Below are 16,878 nucleotides of genomic sequence, written 5' to 3'. Positions count from 1 at the left end.
CACAAAAAGTTTAATAATTAATTGAAATGTAAACTTAAATCGTCTACATGTCCAACACAAGGTCACATTTATTCAGAAATGTTTTACATTAATGATTCATTAAATTTAAACCGAACTTTTCTTTGTTTTGAAACGACACTGAACATTTACTTTTCGCCACAGTTTTACCTCAGTGTTCGCATCAGTGCTTATGTATGCTCGCTGAGCTTGCTTGCCTGACGCGATCCATTTCCTAGCCTCTCATTGGCCAGCTTGTGGAAAGCTGCCCTCCAATCGCCTGGCTGCTTTCGTTCTTCTCCTTGCTGTCATGGCGGCGCGCAGGGAGCAGGAATAAGCGACGTTGTCTGAGTGAATAACAGAGTAATGATGTGTGTTTGAGGTTGTGAGGTTGTGAGTATTAGGAGAAGATGGTAGTTGGGTGGTTTTTGCGGCGCTCCCTGTGCCAACAGACGCTCAGAGAGGCGTTACGGACTCGCAGAAGATACAGCAAGGTTATAAACATTTAAATGTCTGTTTACACAATGACTGTAGAGGTCTGAGTGTTCAGAACAGCAGGGTTTTTATTTTATATCATTTTATTCTCTGTTTGCACAGATTAAGATGCTTTCTTCTCGAACACACGTTGTTGTGCAGAGTAAACACTTTTCTTAAACCTTTACTTTAACATAATTAAAGGTTTTTCTTGGACATTAATAATAATTAATAATGTTCATGCAAATGCAGATGAGGCCTAAAGTTTACATACACTTGTGAGGAACAAGTGTTATCCTAGGCTTGAGATTGTATTTCTACTTAATATTACTTTCTGTGAATGAATAATTTACATTCATGTCTTTATTCAAGACATTTTAATCAATTTTAAGTTCTTTAAGTTTTTGTTGTGAGTTTTTTGTCTGCTGGGTTGTAAATAGAGTGTTTAACTGTGTATTATGACCTTTTAATTCCTACTGACGTACTTACTAACACATTCATTTCCTGCAAAAAAAAAAAAAACTTTGGTTCTAACAGGGTTTCAGCAGATTTGTGTTCTTGAACTGGTGTCTACTTAAACTAGAGTAAGATAATGTTTACTATGGAAGCACTTCTGTAAGTCGCTCTGGATAAGAGTGTCTGCTAAATGCTAAAAATGTAAATGTACTGATTATGATTGACTACAACTGAATTCTTCTTTGTGTCCATATTCACTGTGCTAGTTTGACTGCACCCATTACCAAGTACATGGAAGAGTGGAAAGAAAAGTCAAATGTCACATTGTATTATGTGGATCTTTCCCCAAATGGTCAGATCTAATTGTCAGGGTGACACTGTCCACAGTCAAGTAAGGTTTACTTTGTCATGGGTTTAAGGGCTTTATCCCTCTTCAGGATTCTTCTGTGTCCATGCAAGCAGAAATCAGCTTTGTACCAGCATGTCAACCTCTAGGTCCAACTTGCTTCTAATTAATGGACAATTTTTCGGGGTGGTTCTGGCTATCTGGACATTTTCTTACAGCATAAGATGATTGTTAGGTTCTTTTCTCAAAGCTTCGCAGAAGAAAACTGGTTTATGTACTTTGTAATGTGTGCAGTCAAACTACTCCTACTTATATAGGCGCAGAACACCCAACCTGAAATATTTGAAATACAACTATACTTTTTTGTTTTGTTGTTTCCTCTGTATCTTAGTTAAGTAATTTTCTGTTCACTATTGCGTACAGCAATCCTCTGCTTCTTGCACCATCCCATTATGGATACAGATCGTCACACACTCCCTTTGACTCCCATGCAATAGTAGCTGACTGCTTCTTTATTTCTGGCCAGTGGTGAGACCTCACACAAAGAGTTGCAGTGGCAGAGAGAAAAAGCCCTGGCAATTGTGTGTGTGTTGGCTGCCAGGGCAGGTCGGTGGCACTACTGAGATTTAACCTCTGATCTCAGCAGTGGGGTTCTAATGCATTACTGCACCACCTTAGTAGTGTATGTAAACTCTAAGTTGAAGTGTACATGGTAAAGGACCTCATTGGTCTGTTAAAACAGGAGAGACAGTGAAATGTTAGATGAATAATATGCAAGAGACACATCAGTTTTCACTGCACGTTTACACACATCATGACTTTCAACTTTGAACCCTAAAAATGTGAAGAAAAATTATTTTCTTTGTAATTCTAAAGACATGTTTGAAAAACAAACTGACATGGACTTGGTTCTTCATTTCCAGAAAAGCAAAAATAGCATCTCTATTTTTTAACATTTTCCTTCCTTTTTTACCCAGTTTAGTCAGTTTTAATTCCCCGTATAAATTCCTCAGTTGCTTGCACCACTCTTACACTGGTTGCCCAACTCTAGTGGAAAACTTCCCAGAAGAGTGGAGGCTTTACAGCTGAGAAATGGAGGTTGACAGAAACATGTGCATGTTCATTTTATCAGCATCTGAAATCAGCACCTGTTTTTTAGCACTGATCTGAGCTTCCTTTTTTATGCCCTGACACATCAGTTTGTCCTCCTGAGAGATTCTACAGAGCTGATGATTCACAATGGGTGTGTTTGAGCAGGAAACAGTAAATTAGGGGATTGAGAAACTCACACATTGCCTCACATTTACTGTTAATGTTGAATGCTTCTGTACACTTGCACAAATTGTTTTTTGTACAGCAGCTGTGAGCACACTCCTCAGATAATTAACCAGGTGTTTCAGCTACACCCATGACTCCATTATCCCCCTCTCATTGTGCAGGTGCCTTCAATCAACCAGCAGAGGCCGCGATTACAGCAGTTATGAGAAAATCCTGTTCAGCCGTTGTCTTTCCTCTTACAGACACGGTCAATCGTGTGTCTGTGTAGGCGCCCGACCGGCTGATAGCAGAGCTGAGATTCGAAGTCGAGAGCTAGCATGTTTTACAGATGTGCTACCTGAGAGCTCCAAAAGAAAGGATTTGTGGCATCTCAGTCTGTGTTGTGCCGGCACAGGGACGAGGGATAATGGGGATCAGTGTGCGGCTCTCAGCGCGCCAATCTGATTCACATGTGAACTTGCCTCGTGCAGATGAGAAGATGTAGTCGGCTACTGCACACGTGTGTTAGTCACGGCTCTCCTCGGTCAGGAGCAAAGGTCAGCAGCAGTAGAGAGGAAGCATAATACAATCAGGGTAAATGGATACGGCTAAAATTGGGAGGGGAATAAAAGCATAGTTCTTGAGGCTGACCCTGGAGACACTGGGACTTTGGGGAATCTAAAAAACAGGCACACAAAAGATGTTCAGCACTTGGTCCCCTCTCTTGACTTGAACCTTGTTATTTATTGGCTTGTGCTATGCACTAATGCTCAGATTAGATTCCGACTCCTGGTGACCATTTGAGTATTGTTTCTTTACTGCATCTTTAGGTTTCTTCATGTCTTGTTCGTCATTTTTCTAATTGTATGAAATTGTATCAATCTTGTTGCTGGCTGTCCTCTTCCTCTTTTACCTACAACTCTTCCATGCATAACTGTCTTTTCCAATGTACCGGAGTTGGATTTTACTCCAGACTATTTACACAATATACTCTGTGTGTGCGTGTCTGTGTGCGTGTGTGTGTGCGCATGTCCATGCCCATGCAAGAAACTATGAATCTGAATTCATTATTTTTTGGACTTCTATACAAATACAGCAGCTTGCTGATAACTGTTACGTATGTTTTTGTGTCTTGCAGGTTCAGCCCTCTGCTGGCCAAACCCAGCGACTGCGGCTCTTCGAGGCTTTCTCTGAAAGATCCGATAAAGGGGTGGAGCCTGGGCGAGAGCTGAGCGTCCGATTGGCCGATGGTAGAACAGTGAAGGGATTGGCAGGGTTTACAACGCCGTTACAGATTGCTAAAGATTCAAGGTGAGCCTGATTCTGCCACAATTTTAGCATTTGCTATTGAGCCAAATACATTACTGCAACAACATTAGCCTGCTTACACTTGGTCAGTTTGCAACTTTGAGGGCCTGCCATGACTTTTGTAAATGTGATTCGCTCTCTATACTAATTCTCTCTTTTTATCTGAACCACAGAATTAAAGGAGCAGTAGTGAGCAGAGTGAGCGGGGAATTATGGGAATTATCTCGTCCCCTAGAGGCCGACTGTGAACTGCACCTGCTTACCTTCGATTCTGCAGAGGGAAAACAGGTAAAAACTGTGACTGAATAATAAAGTGCACTTGAAATCGTATGGCCAAAAGTATGTAGACACCTTACTATGAGATTGTTGGACATTTCAAATTTAAAATCCCTTTGGTGGCATCTTCTGTTTTTTTTACATTTTGGCATAGTCTTCCTGTAGAAACTTTTAGCTGGCTGATTAACTTAAGGTGGAAAGATAATTGGTGGGAGGGGTGAAGACCATTGAGATTCTATAGAGTTTATGTCATATGTGATTAGGAAATGGAGCATTATTTTTTTACATCTCTGTATGTAATTGTGTGTGTGTGTGTCCGCAGGTGGTATGGCGTACAGGAGCATGTGTATTAGCAAGTGTAATGGAAACACATTTTGGTGCTCAGGTGTGTAGAGAGGGAGCTTCAGATACCGGACTGTACTGTGATTACAGACTCGATAACAGGTACTCACACACACACGATGAACCAAAACCTTAGGAACCAAAACCTTACCCCCAACAAAGGGGTATTACAGACAGCCGTGGTTTGTCTATGAGAATTTGTGTCTGTAATGTAAAATTTGCATTTTGAGGTGCTGATGTTAAATCAAAACAACCTGGCTCACAACTGGCGTTTCAATTCATCCCAAAACTGTTGAGGAATAAGTGATGTCCACATTTATATTTCTATATCTCTCTCACTCTCTCTCGCTCTCTCTCTCTCACACTCTCACAGCTCTTTGTGTCTAGATGAAGTTGAGAGGAAGTGTGTAGAAGTTTCAGCATTAAAACTCCCCATCAGCACCTCAAAACTCAACCTAAACCAACTCCAACAACTCTTCCAGGTGAGTGATGCTCGTCACACATCTGGGATCCCGGGTCAGCTGGTCAGGCATCTACATACAGACGTGATTGGCTGTGTCTGAGTGGGGAGGCTGGCCGAGGCTGTCCGTCATGTGTTGCTGCATTGCGCCCAGTAAAGTCAGACCCGCTGCTAACCTGACCAGGATAAATCAGTGGTACAAAATGAATTCACCACAGTGTGAAGTGAATCCTGGTTCCTTCACCAAATTTTAACTTATTATGGTCTATTATGGATTCACTCTGACCAGAGTAACAATGACATTTAAAGAAGCTTGTAGTAGCATGAACATTCTGCACTCTGCTGATTGGCTGATGTGAATCTTTAACTGTATTTCTATTTGCTCAGGATGCAGAAAGGCTTGCCTACTCTGGGCTGTGTGACCAGTCGCCCTGAGGCAATTACATTTTTTTCTTTGTTAATAAAAAACATTATTCTTTTAAAAACACAACACATTTTATTTTTGGTAGAAATAAACTATGCTTTTGGAAAAAATAAGAAGTTTATAATTTCCTTTCTGTATGGAAGACCTACGTATAAGGCAGTGCTGTAGCCCCCTAGTGTACAAAAAGCTTTTGTTTTTGTCAAAATCTACACACAGCTGTCATGATATATGAATGTAATAATTAATATCCACTCTAACTCTAAAATGGACGTCATTCAGGTAGCAGAGCTCGTCAGAGCGCATACATAACAAAGCCTGTTGAAAAATTGGGAGCAAAGTGGAAGGAGTGGGGAAAAAAATTAATTGCTAACCAATCAGACACCAGGATCACAGTGGGTGGGGTGTATGGTTTGTTTGTTTTATTAGGATTTTAACATCATGTTTTACACTTTGGTTACATTCATGACAGGAACGGTGGTGACTCATTACATAAGGTTCATCAGTTTACAAGGTTACATCAAACACAGTCATGGACAATTTAATCTCCAATTAACCTCACTTGCATGTCTTTGGACTGTGGGAGGAAATTGGAGCACCCGGAGGAAACCCACGGGGAGAACATGCAAACTCCACACATAAAGGACCTGGACCTCCCCACCTGGGGATCGAACCCAGGACCTTCTCGGGGTGTATGGTGTAGAATGATGTTGTGATGTGTTTTATTGTAGGATGATGATGTGAGGTTGCAGTGTGTTGAGGAGATGATGCTGGGGGATTCACTTGGTGTGTTCAGGTGTGTATTGGTGTACACACACACACACACACACACACACACACACACACAACATCGGCACATCACTGCACACTGTATTGCCAAAAGTGTGTAGACAATCTTTCTAACGTTTGAGCCACTGTTGGGCCCCTGATCAAGGCCCCTAGTTCTCAATTGCTTGATATGAATACAGCCACAGTAGTAAGATGCTTTTGATAAAAGCTTCTGCTAAATGCAACATGTAAATGTTACATGTATTATATTATTTAGATCAAAATAAAGCATGTTTCGAGCCGTGATGCAACAGTTTAGGGAAGGCTAGTTTTTTTTTTTTTCTTTTTTTGCAAAAGAGGTGTTCCTAAAAGACATTGCACAATAAGTTGTTGGTGTCCCTGAGAAAATTAATTGCTGGCCTGATGAGATCATGAGAAAATCGAACCGTGAGCCGAGTGCATTATTACACCTTTCATTTTTACTACTCGGTGACACTGAGTTTCAATGATGTGAAAAGTCTTGTCCCTAAATATTCATGTATGCTGCACATTATGCACCAGCGTTTAACATGTGTGATGTGGTTTTTGTTGTGTATAGGTGCGGAGGGTATATAGGGGTGTGTTCTGGTCCTCTTCTCCCTCACACTGGGTTCCTGCGCTCCTTCAAAATGTTGCAGGTGAGACGCCGAGTTCCAATAAATCATAACTGCACGCTTTTGTAGATAAAAGTCAGGCTAGAGTCACAGATTTGCAAGTTCCATTCAAGATCTCAAGTTCCAGTCCCAGCGTTGCTACCAGCCAGGATGACTGGTTGTGATTGATGGAGAAAGGATTGGATAGAATTTTTTCTCATTGTGCTTCCTGCTGCCTTGGTTGAAGTGCAGGAACAAATAGGGCATAGCATGTCTCTCCGTCTTTCTCTGTCTTCATTACCTCTGTGATAATCCATAGCTGACTGGCTTTTACATTGTGTCATTGCTCTGTTACATACCTGCAGCTAAAATAGAGCTTCTCTGTTAGGCAGTGATTCCTCTCTTTCTTTTTTTTAGGTTTCTCCTGTAACTCTATCATCCAATCCTGAAGCAGCTGGAGTGCTGAGGATTATGGGAGTTTCATTTCCAGGAGAAAAAGAAAAAGAACGATGGGAGCATGAACAAGAGGAGGCAAGAAAACGAGACCACAGACGCATCGGCAAGGTTTGATCACTTCCATTTCCGCACTGTATGGCCAAAAGTAAATGAACTTCTAATCGTAAGCCAGAAGGACATTCCGTTTTGAACTTTAGACATTAATATACAGTAGATGCTCTTCCTTTAGCTATAACAGCCCCCCCCCAGCCTGAGTTCCTATGGTCCACAGTGGTAAGCACCGTAAAAAGTGCATTTCAGAAATCAGGCACTGATGCTGATTCTTTTCATCCCAAATGGATGCACTCCAGGCACAGTGCAGGACACTGGTGTTATTTGTGGACCTCGCTTTTTTAGCATTTGGTGTGTCTGCATACTTTTGGCCATATAGTCTATATTAAATATGAACCCATGTGTGAGAGAAAGATGGTAAATGTTGTGTTTATATATATATTAGGATCAAGAGCTGTTCTTCTTTAATGATGTGAGTCCAGGTAGCTGCTTCTTCCTGCCTAAAGGAGCTCACATTTACAACACCCTGACTGATTTTATAAAGGTAATATGTTTATTCTTTTCTGTAGAATTTTAATCAAAGTTTTAATGAGTTATGTAATTATTTTCTACAATACTATTTTATTTTATTCAGCATAGAAATTACTGCCCCGAATAACCAGTCCTGCCTTGAAAATAACTCAACAGAGTAAACAAGGCGTTATAAAAACCAAATAAACAAACAAAAATTCAGCATAGAAAATTAAATGTATTCTTCTTATTTTGGGAAGGGGAAACTCAAACTGTTGCCTTGTGCTGAGAGGATACTTGTCTTGGATTCTCAAATGAAATCCGAGAACTACCGAAAGCAGATGTTATGAGTTAGAAACAATATGGTGTCACTGTACCTAGTCAAGCAAAGCAAGCAGCAGTTAAAAGCAGCAGTTGGCCTGTAATCCCATGCTGATCTAAAGCTTGCTTGACTTTGGCCAGTGTTACTCAAGTTCCAGCATGTTCCAGCATGCCTCTAATGTATGCAGACTTGTTTTTTTGTTTTTGTTTTTGTTTTTTTTGGTTCCTGGGTAGCATCGTATCGAACAACAGCACTTCTCTCTTCCTCTTTCCATCAGAGCGAGTACAGGAGGCGAGGATTCTGTGAGGTTGTGACCCCAACCTTATACAGCACATCGCTATGGCAACGTTCAGGTCACTGGGAGCACTACAGTGAGAACATGTTTACGGTGACGTGCGAGCCTCACACCTTCGCCCTCAAGCCCATGAACTGCCCCGCCCACTGGTGAGCAACATGCACTTTACTTAAATCAAGTTGAATTCTGGTTCGTGACCTTAAACTAATACACTTTATAAAGCTCTATATTCCCCTGACAAAATAAATGTTTGGATTTTCTCTGGTCCTTCTCTGCAGTGTGATGTTTGAGCAGAGAGTGCGTTCGTGGCGTGAATTGCCGATTCGCTGGGCTGATTTTGGTGCACTGCACCGCAATGAGCACTCGGGGGCACTGGGGGGCTTAACCAGGGTACGACGCTTCTGCCAGGATGATGCACATATCTTCTGCGCACCTGAACAGGTTTGGAAAAGCACACGCACACATGGCTGCTTCCAACTTTGTGGCAAGAGTTTGAAGAATTGGCCTACACCCTAATTTCAACCCCTGAACACTTTAGAGATTAATTAGAACATCACTTGCAAGCCAGGCCTTCTCTTCCAACCTCTGAAGTAGTCTTGCCTAAATGTACATAAATTCTCAGAGACACTCTGACAGCTAGTGTAAAGTCTTCCTACCTTACCTTAAAGTCCATAGTTTTGGAAGGTGATGTCCTGCAAGTTCTTAGTGGTGGTAAATTCGGTTCATTTTATGGATTCGGGTTAATCTGAGTCACTCAGTAATGTGATCTGGTTCACTTAAGTCACTTGTACTGACATCTTGATTGCGATTGATTTACTGCATGAAAATGCATCCAAATATCACTTGTCTTCCGTGCACTCATCTGCTGTAAATAAATCCTTCTCTCTCAGTTCTCTTGGCACCTCATACTTCTCTTATCAGTGACAAGTTGACACTTTTTTCTAAGTGGAATCTTGATCATGGGGGAAAGGACATGGAGAGAGGAGAGGGTGGTGGACTCACCAATCAGATGGGTATATTAATGGATCAAGGGTTCATGGGGGATGGTCAACAAATTGTCATGGTAACTTGACCCAGTCAGGCAGCCACAGTGGCACCAAAATAGTCAATAAATTACCATGGGAAAGGGCTATGATACACCTTAAGTGGTACAGTCCTAAAGTAGCCTGTAAGCATTTGCATTTTAATAATAATATAACTATATTTTGTTGTTGTTTTGCTTACCAGAAAATATGCTGCATTACTATTACTAATCTATACTACTACTACTGATAATAATAATAATAATAATCATAATAATTATATAGTAATAATAATAATAATGTGCATAAAATCAGCCACATAACGAACACCAGTGTGTTTAACCGCTTGTTAGTCGGTTCAGCCAAATCACAGTCCGCAGTGTTTCTAGTGAGTCTGCTCACTCGCCTTGTGTACTTAGCAGCAGCCAATCCGAGGACTCGTAGGATCCGGGATCCGGAGACTCCGGACTCGTGATTCCTGATTCAGTATGAAGATTCGAATCATTAACCCGGGTGATTCAGGAACCCGCTCTATTTCACATCCAAGTGTCCACATACTTTTGAACACATAGTGCAGGGTATTTTAACCTTTTTCTAAGTGACCCACATTTTGTCCATGTTTTTTTACACAACCCAGGCAACACAATGCATTTTACTCTTTCAGTACAAGATGGAACATAAAGCCTCCACAAGGTGGCTTTCAAATACACGTTTATTTCATTATTATTATTTTTTCTCTGCGACCCATTTTTTTGGTGGGTCCAGAGTTTGAAAAACCCTGACATAGTGTCTTGTAATGATCTCTGTCTATCTTTCTGTAGTTAGAAGAAGAGATCACGGCCTGTTTGGATTTCGTGAGGAGCGTCTATCGTGTTTTCGGTTTCACGTTCCACTGCTTGCTCTCCACTCGCCCCGCTCAGTTTCTGGGAGACTCTGCCCTCTGGGACACAGCAGAGCAGGTAACACCTGTCAATCACAGCAGTCGTACCTTATCAGCACTTAATTGCTGTTTGTTTGTTTTTTATTCCTGAATTAGTTTGACTATTTTAAATAGTGACCGTTAAAATAAAACATTATTTTATTTATTAATCAGAATGATTAATGTGTGTTTAAGCAGCAGTTGAAAAAGAGTCTGGATCTGTTTGGAGAAGCCTGGGAGCTGAACCCTGGTGATGGAGCATTTTATGGTCCAAAGGTAACACAAACAGAACACAGAGCCGGCACATCTGTAATCCTGACCAGGGTCCAAATGCAGCCTGTTTGCACATTTTATTTGATTTGTGGCTTCTCTGTTGGAATAAGTTTGCCTGTGTTTGCCTGAAGGTGGCAGCACTACCCTATTGTAAACACAAACAGCTTTTCACACTGATGAAGGGTGTGGTGTTCTAAGATGATTTTTGTAAATGTCTTGGTGTCTGCTAATATCTGCTCATTCGGATTCAAGATAAGGGGGTTGATTTAAATTGGGCATCAGAAATGACTAAATTCAGAGATAAGTAGAGGACATTACAAACAAAAGGAATTTAAATATGAATATTGTATGGACGTTGCAGTTCATCATTGTAATATCTGAATGCCGTCAACAAATGTTAATCCCTCAATGTTTTGATTAGTTATTTAAAACTATATATTTGTTTAGCAACAACAGTTGCAACTGCCATTGTTTTTTTCCCATTCTTTTTGGATTGGCCAATTTTGGATCTACTTAATTCCCCTGTGACTATCAGAAATAACATTAAAAATATTAATTGGCAATAAAATTAAGAAATAGTTAAAAGAACTAAACACAACACCGATCATGTATATGAAGTGGTGTAAACTCAAATAAATAAATAATTTCCATGTGCACTAAACCACACCCGGCGGATTCTTACAGAGAGTTCCAGCACGTACAAGCAATAGCAGAAGTTGCTGTTGGAGCAGAAAGGCAATCATATCCCATCCACCCTGATCTCAGACATGGTCAATTGTGTCTTTATACCCAGTCACCTCCCAAGACTCAAGAATCAGCGCTGGCACTCGTCCGGCCCAGTTAAAAAAAAAAAAATTGGGGATAACATAAAAAAAATTGACATGTCTGTAGTTTTGGAGACGTCGCATGATCCTTTTTCTCCTCTGTGTGTTTAGATTGACATCCAGATCAGAGATGCCATCGGTCGACAGCACCAGTGCGCCACAATCCAGCTGGACTTCCAGCTGCCGATCAGATTTAACCTGGAGTATGTGGGGTAAGTACGTACGCAGGATGTCTCCGTCTAAATCTGTTACCATTCCTCCACAGCTGGGGCAATTTATAGCAGCACATGTGCCTAACGCATGTCTTTGATGATGTATGAAGCTAACTTCTATATGAACACTGTATCTTTATTTTTTAGGGCTGATGGGCGAAGGTACAGGCCGGTGATGGTACACAGAGCGGTGTTGGGCTCTCTGGAGAGGATGATTGCAATTCTGGCTGAGAACTTTGGTGGAAAATGGTGAGAAATGAAATCAACCAAATACAAATTGTGTTTTTAATTTAGTGAGTCATATGCAGGGTCGAAAATGTAACGGTTAGCACACAGCAAGTGATTAGTCCTCTGAAACACAGTTATGCTAAAAATCATATACATCATACAGAGAGGGTGCCATCAGAGTGGTGCTATGACAAGAACCTGTCTCAATGTCTACAAGTCAAGAGAAATGAAGAAGCCTTAGGAAGGGCTTTGGTCTAGTTCCTAATATTCTCAGTAATGTCTGCTGCTGCACCATGGAGAGCATCCTGAGTGGTGCATCACCGCTTGAGTTGCAGAGTGGCAGAAACAATTGAACCCAATCTTTAGAAAAGACCAGACCAGTGATGTCAGTGAACGGAAAAAAGAACAGTTGCTGAAATCATTTATCAACTGTATGTAAACTTTTGACCTATAAGCTTACAGCATTGTGACGCTTTTTTTTTTTTCAGGCCGTTCTGGCTCTCACCGGCACAGCTCATGGTTTTGCCAGTAGGAATTGAATGTGAACCATACAGCCGAAATGTAAGTGCCCATTAATTTATTATTTATTTATAAACTTATTTGCAGGGGAGGGAACCCATCCTCTACAGTAAACAAACTTTTATTTACTGAATTTATCATATTAAAGAAGAAAGAAAATATATAATGTGGCATGTGCAAAAATGACAAATATGTGTGTGTATATATATATATATATATGTATGTGTATATATGTATATATATATATATATATATATATATATATATATATATATATATATATATATATATATATATATATATATACATATATACACACATATATATATATATATATATATATATATATATATATATATATATATATATATATATATATACATATACATATATACACACACACACACACATTATATATATATATATATATATATATATATATATATATATATATATATATATATATATATATATATATATATATATATATATATATATATATATATAATGTGTGTGTGTATATATGTATATATATATATATATATATATATATATATATATATATATATATATATATATAGTTCACAGATAGAGATCGTGTACCAGCTTGCAGAGAAATACTATGTTTAAGTTTGTGCCCTGTGGAATTTTTGGAGCTAGTACCACTCCCAGTCAAGCCAAACTTTCAAGTGCCACCTATAAATCATCATACAAGAACACACACCTGCACAAAGCATATATGCATGCTAGGTATGTTTGGGATCATGGTTGTGGTTTTTCTATCATCGTGGAGCTTTACAATCTTAAAAACGTCCAAACTTTTTAAAGCAGCAAAATTTTTGAAGTAATTATGGGGAGCTTCAAGTACCACAGTTTGAAAATTTCTTCTGTAGAGGATGAGCTTGTTTTTGCTTAGAAAATCACCAAAACATGGAATTTTTACTGGGGTGACTTGCAACATTTGCAAAAGACTTTTTAAATTATATACAGTGGGTACGGAAAGTATTCAGACCCCTTTAAATTTTTCACTCTTTGTTTCATTGCAGCCAAAAAAACAGAAATGTAGATATTTTTGCTAATTTATTAAACAAGAAAAACTGAAATATCACATGGTCATAAGTATTCAGACCCTTTGCTGTGACACTCATATTTAACTCACATGCTGTCCATTTCCTTCTGATCCTCCTTGAGATAGTTCTACTCCTTCATTGGAGTCCAGCTGTGTTTAATTAAACTGATTGGACTTGATTAGGAAAGGCACACACCTGTCTATATAAGACCACACAGCTCACAGTGCATGTCAGAGCACATGAGAATCATGAGGTCTAAGGAACTGCCCAAGGAGCTCAGAGACAGAATTGTGGCAAGGCACAGATCTGGCCAAGGTTACAAAAGAATTTCTGCAGCACTCAAGGTTCCTAAGAGCACAGTGGCCTCCATAATCCTTAAATGGAAGAAGTTTGGGACGACCACAACTCTTCCTCGACCTGGCCGTCCAGCCAAACTAAGCAATCGTGGGAGAGAAGAGCCTTGGTGAGAGAGGTAAAGAAGAACCCCAAGATCACTGTGGCTGAGCTCCAGAGATGCAGTAGGGAGATGGGAGAAAGTTCCACAAAGTCAACTATCGCTGCAGCCCTCCACCAGTCGGGGCTTTATGGCAGAGTGTGCCTACGGAAGCCTCTCCTCAGTGCAAGACATATGAAAGCCCGCGTACAGTTTGCAAAAAAACACATGAAGGACTCCCAGACTATGAGAAAGAAGATTCTATGGTCTGATGAGACGAAGATTGAACTTTTTGGTGTTAATTCTAAGCGGTATGTGTGGAGAAAACCAGGCACTGCTCATCACCTGCCAAATACAATCCCAACAGTGAAACATGGTGGTGGCAGCATCATGCTATGGGGGTGTTTTTCAGCTGCAGGGACAGGACGACTGGTTGCAATTGAAGGAAAGATGAATGCGGCCAAGTACAGAGATATCCTGGAGGAAAATCTCTTCCAGAGTGCTCTGGACCTCAGACTGGGCCGAAGGTTCACCTTCCAACAAGACAATGACCCTAAGCACACAGCTAAAATAACAAAGCAGTGGTTTCAGAACAACTCTGTGACCATTCTTGACTGGCCCAGCCAGAGCCCTGACCTAAACCCAATTGAGCATCTCTGGAGAGACTTGAAAATGGCTGTCCACCAACGTTCACCATCCAACCTGAGGGAACTGGAGAGGAACTGCAAGGAAGAATGGCAGAGGATCCCCAAATCCAGGTGTGAAAAACTTGTTGCATCATTCCCAAGAAGACTCATGGCTGTACTAGCTCAAAAGGGTGCCTCTACTCAATACTGAGCAAATGGTCTGAATACTTATGACCATGTGATATTTCAGTTTTTCTTGTTTAATAAATTAGCAAAACTTTCTACATTTCTGTTTTTTTTCTGTCAAGATGGGGTGCAGAGTGTACATTAATGAGCAAAAAAATGAAACAAAAGAGTGAAAAATTTAAAGGGGTCTGAATACTTTCCGTACCCACTGTATTTAAGTAAGCAATTAATTTAATTAGTTGATATTTAGTCATTCACTTCACTTCATTGTATTAGGACAAAATAAAAAATATACAGCATTTTTTAACAAACTACTAAAAACATGTTTAAATCCTCTGTAATAAATTTAAGGTGGTCCAGAAATTAAAAGAGGCAGGCTTTATGGCTGACATTGATGGTGACCATGGTTCCACTTTAAATAAGAAGATTCGCTCAGCACAGCTTTCCCAGTACAACTACATATTTGGTAAGATTCTCTCTCTCTCTCACACACACGCACACACAGGGCGGCAAGTGAGGTAAATTGGAGATACTAAATTGTCCATGACTGTGTTCGATATAACCTCGTGAACTGATGAATCTTGTGTAATGAGTAACTACCGTTCCTGTCATCAATGTAACCAAAGTGTAAAACATGATGTTAAACCTAATAAACAAACACACACACACACAAAGACAATTTCATAACTGAGGTCTGATTGGTCGCTGAATTAATTAATCTGATTAATTATTTGTTAGTTATTTGTTGTTAGATTGTTTTTCTGGTGTGTGATTGGTTATTGTATTTCATTTAAAAAGCTCTTATTGGTGTTTGAATGTTGTTTAATTGTAATTGTGGTGTTGCTGGGGTGTGTTTGTCAGACTTCTGTCCTGTGCTGCAGTTGGTTGCTGGAGTTTGTTGCTAGAGTTGATTGGCTAGTGGAGCGGGTTTGGCAGCTGGTTGAATGGTTATTTGTTGCCAAGTTTCGTTGCTGAGCTGTGATTGGCTCTCAGGCTTTATTGCTGAGCTCTGGTTGTCAAGCTTTTTCACTGTGCTGTTATTTATTGGCGGTTTTTGTTTCTAAGATGTAATCACTTGTCTAGTTTTGTTGCTGATGTGTAGTTAACGGCTGTCAGTTGTCACTGCTGACATGTGATGGGTTGTTGGATGTTCTTTATTTCTCAGTGGTTGGAGAGAAGGAGAGACAGAGCGGGACGGTGAGTGTACGTACGAGAGGAGGAAAGCAACTAGGTCAAAGGTCATTGGCAGATGTGATGACATCACTTACAGAGCTCCAAGACAGCCGCAGCAACCAGGATGAGATATGAACCACACACACACACACACACACACACACACACACACACACACACCCACACACCCACTTAGTCATAACAACCCAGCCAAGGTTAATCACACATTACACACACACACAGCTGGATGTACGAAGGCAACAAGGCAGTCTGCACTCACACTGCATCTGATATTACCATTCTATTAATTAAAGCCGTAGCTTATCATACACTGAGCCTGGTGAATTCTTCTAATAAGCACTTGTAATCCCGCATGTTGGTAGCCCAGTGCTTAGAGCCTTGGGCTATCAATTGAATGATTGTGGGTTTGAATCCTGGCTTTTCCATGCAGCCACTGTTGGGCCAGTGGGCAAGACCCTTAACCCTGCCTGCTTCCGGGGTGCTGTGCACTGGCTGACCCTGCGCTCTGACCCCAGCTTCCAAACAAGCTGGAATATGTGGAAAAAGAATTGCATTGTACTGTACTCATGTATATGTATATATAAAAATAAATGCATTCTTTTACCAGAATAGTTCGCAAATGTTCTGCACATAATTCAAATGTTTGACCATAATCTGGAGATATTTTAATGTGTGCAGCCTTTTTTATCAGGGTCTTCTGCTGCACCACCTGGGGGAACTTCAAGTACCACAAGCTCTCGTACCACAGCTGGAGAACCTAAAACATTTACATATACAGTCATTATAAACATCCTATACATGTCTACACAACCAGCATCACACACATACAATCGGGTGTATAAACACACACTTGATGGGTTTCTTGTCAGTAAACACAACAGACGCTTCATGATGCTGCAGCAGGACTGAGCTGTACTGATTGGTGGAGTGGATAAAGACACACTGTTCCATGTTCTTGCTTTTAAATCTGATATTTATAATAAAATCATGACTTTTCTAAA

The 16,878-nt window shown here is 40.3% G+C and overlaps 1 protein-coding gene across 2 annotated transcripts in view; it reads left to right on the top strand.

The window, feature by feature from the left end:
- Nucleotides 1-16,878, top strand: part of tars2 (threonyl-tRNA synthetase 2, mitochondrial) — a 22,285-nt gene extending 5,407 nt beyond the window's left edge. The window contains exons 1-18 of one of the 2 annotated variants that reach the window (XM_062992610.1): nt 408-491; nt 3,669-3,841; nt 4,012-4,126; nt 4,437-4,558; nt 4,830-4,938; nt 6,069-6,133; nt 6,704-6,782; nt 7,155-7,301; nt 7,690-7,788; nt 8,354-8,520; nt 8,650-8,812; nt 10,215-10,352; nt 10,511-10,588; nt 11,521-11,621; nt 11,769-11,870; nt 12,338-12,410; nt 15,035-15,149; nt 15,849-16,878. In XM_062992610.1, coding sequence (XP_062848680.1) covers nt 408-491; nt 3,669-3,841; nt 4,012-4,126; nt 4,437-4,558; nt 4,830-4,938; nt 6,069-6,133; nt 6,704-6,782; nt 7,155-7,301; nt 7,690-7,788; nt 8,354-8,520; nt 8,650-8,812; nt 10,215-10,352; nt 10,511-10,588; nt 11,521-11,621; nt 11,769-11,870; nt 12,338-12,410; nt 15,035-15,149; nt 15,849-15,991 — 2,073 coding nt within the window. In that variant the 3' untranslated portion in view covers nt 15,992-16,878. Of the gene's footprint in view, nt 1-407; nt 492-3,668; nt 3,842-4,011; nt 4,127-4,436; nt 4,559-4,829; nt 4,939-6,068; nt 6,134-6,703; nt 6,783-7,154; nt 7,302-7,689; nt 7,789-8,353; nt 8,521-8,649; nt 8,813-10,214; nt 10,353-10,510; nt 10,589-11,520; nt 11,622-11,768; nt 11,871-12,337; nt 12,411-15,034; nt 15,150-15,848 lie in introns of those variants that run through there. The other variant, XM_062992611.1, reaches the window with a different exon arrangement.

This window comes from Trichomycterus rosablanca, chromosome 3, assembly GCF_030014385.1.
Source record: "Trichomycterus rosablanca isolate fTriRos1 chromosome 3, fTriRos1.hap1, whole genome shotgun sequence".
In the NCBI taxonomy this organism is placed as follows: Eukaryota; Metazoa; Chordata; class Actinopteri; order Siluriformes; family Trichomycteridae; genus Trichomycterus; species Trichomycterus rosablanca.
This window is presented reverse-complemented; position numbering and strand designations above follow the sequence as displayed.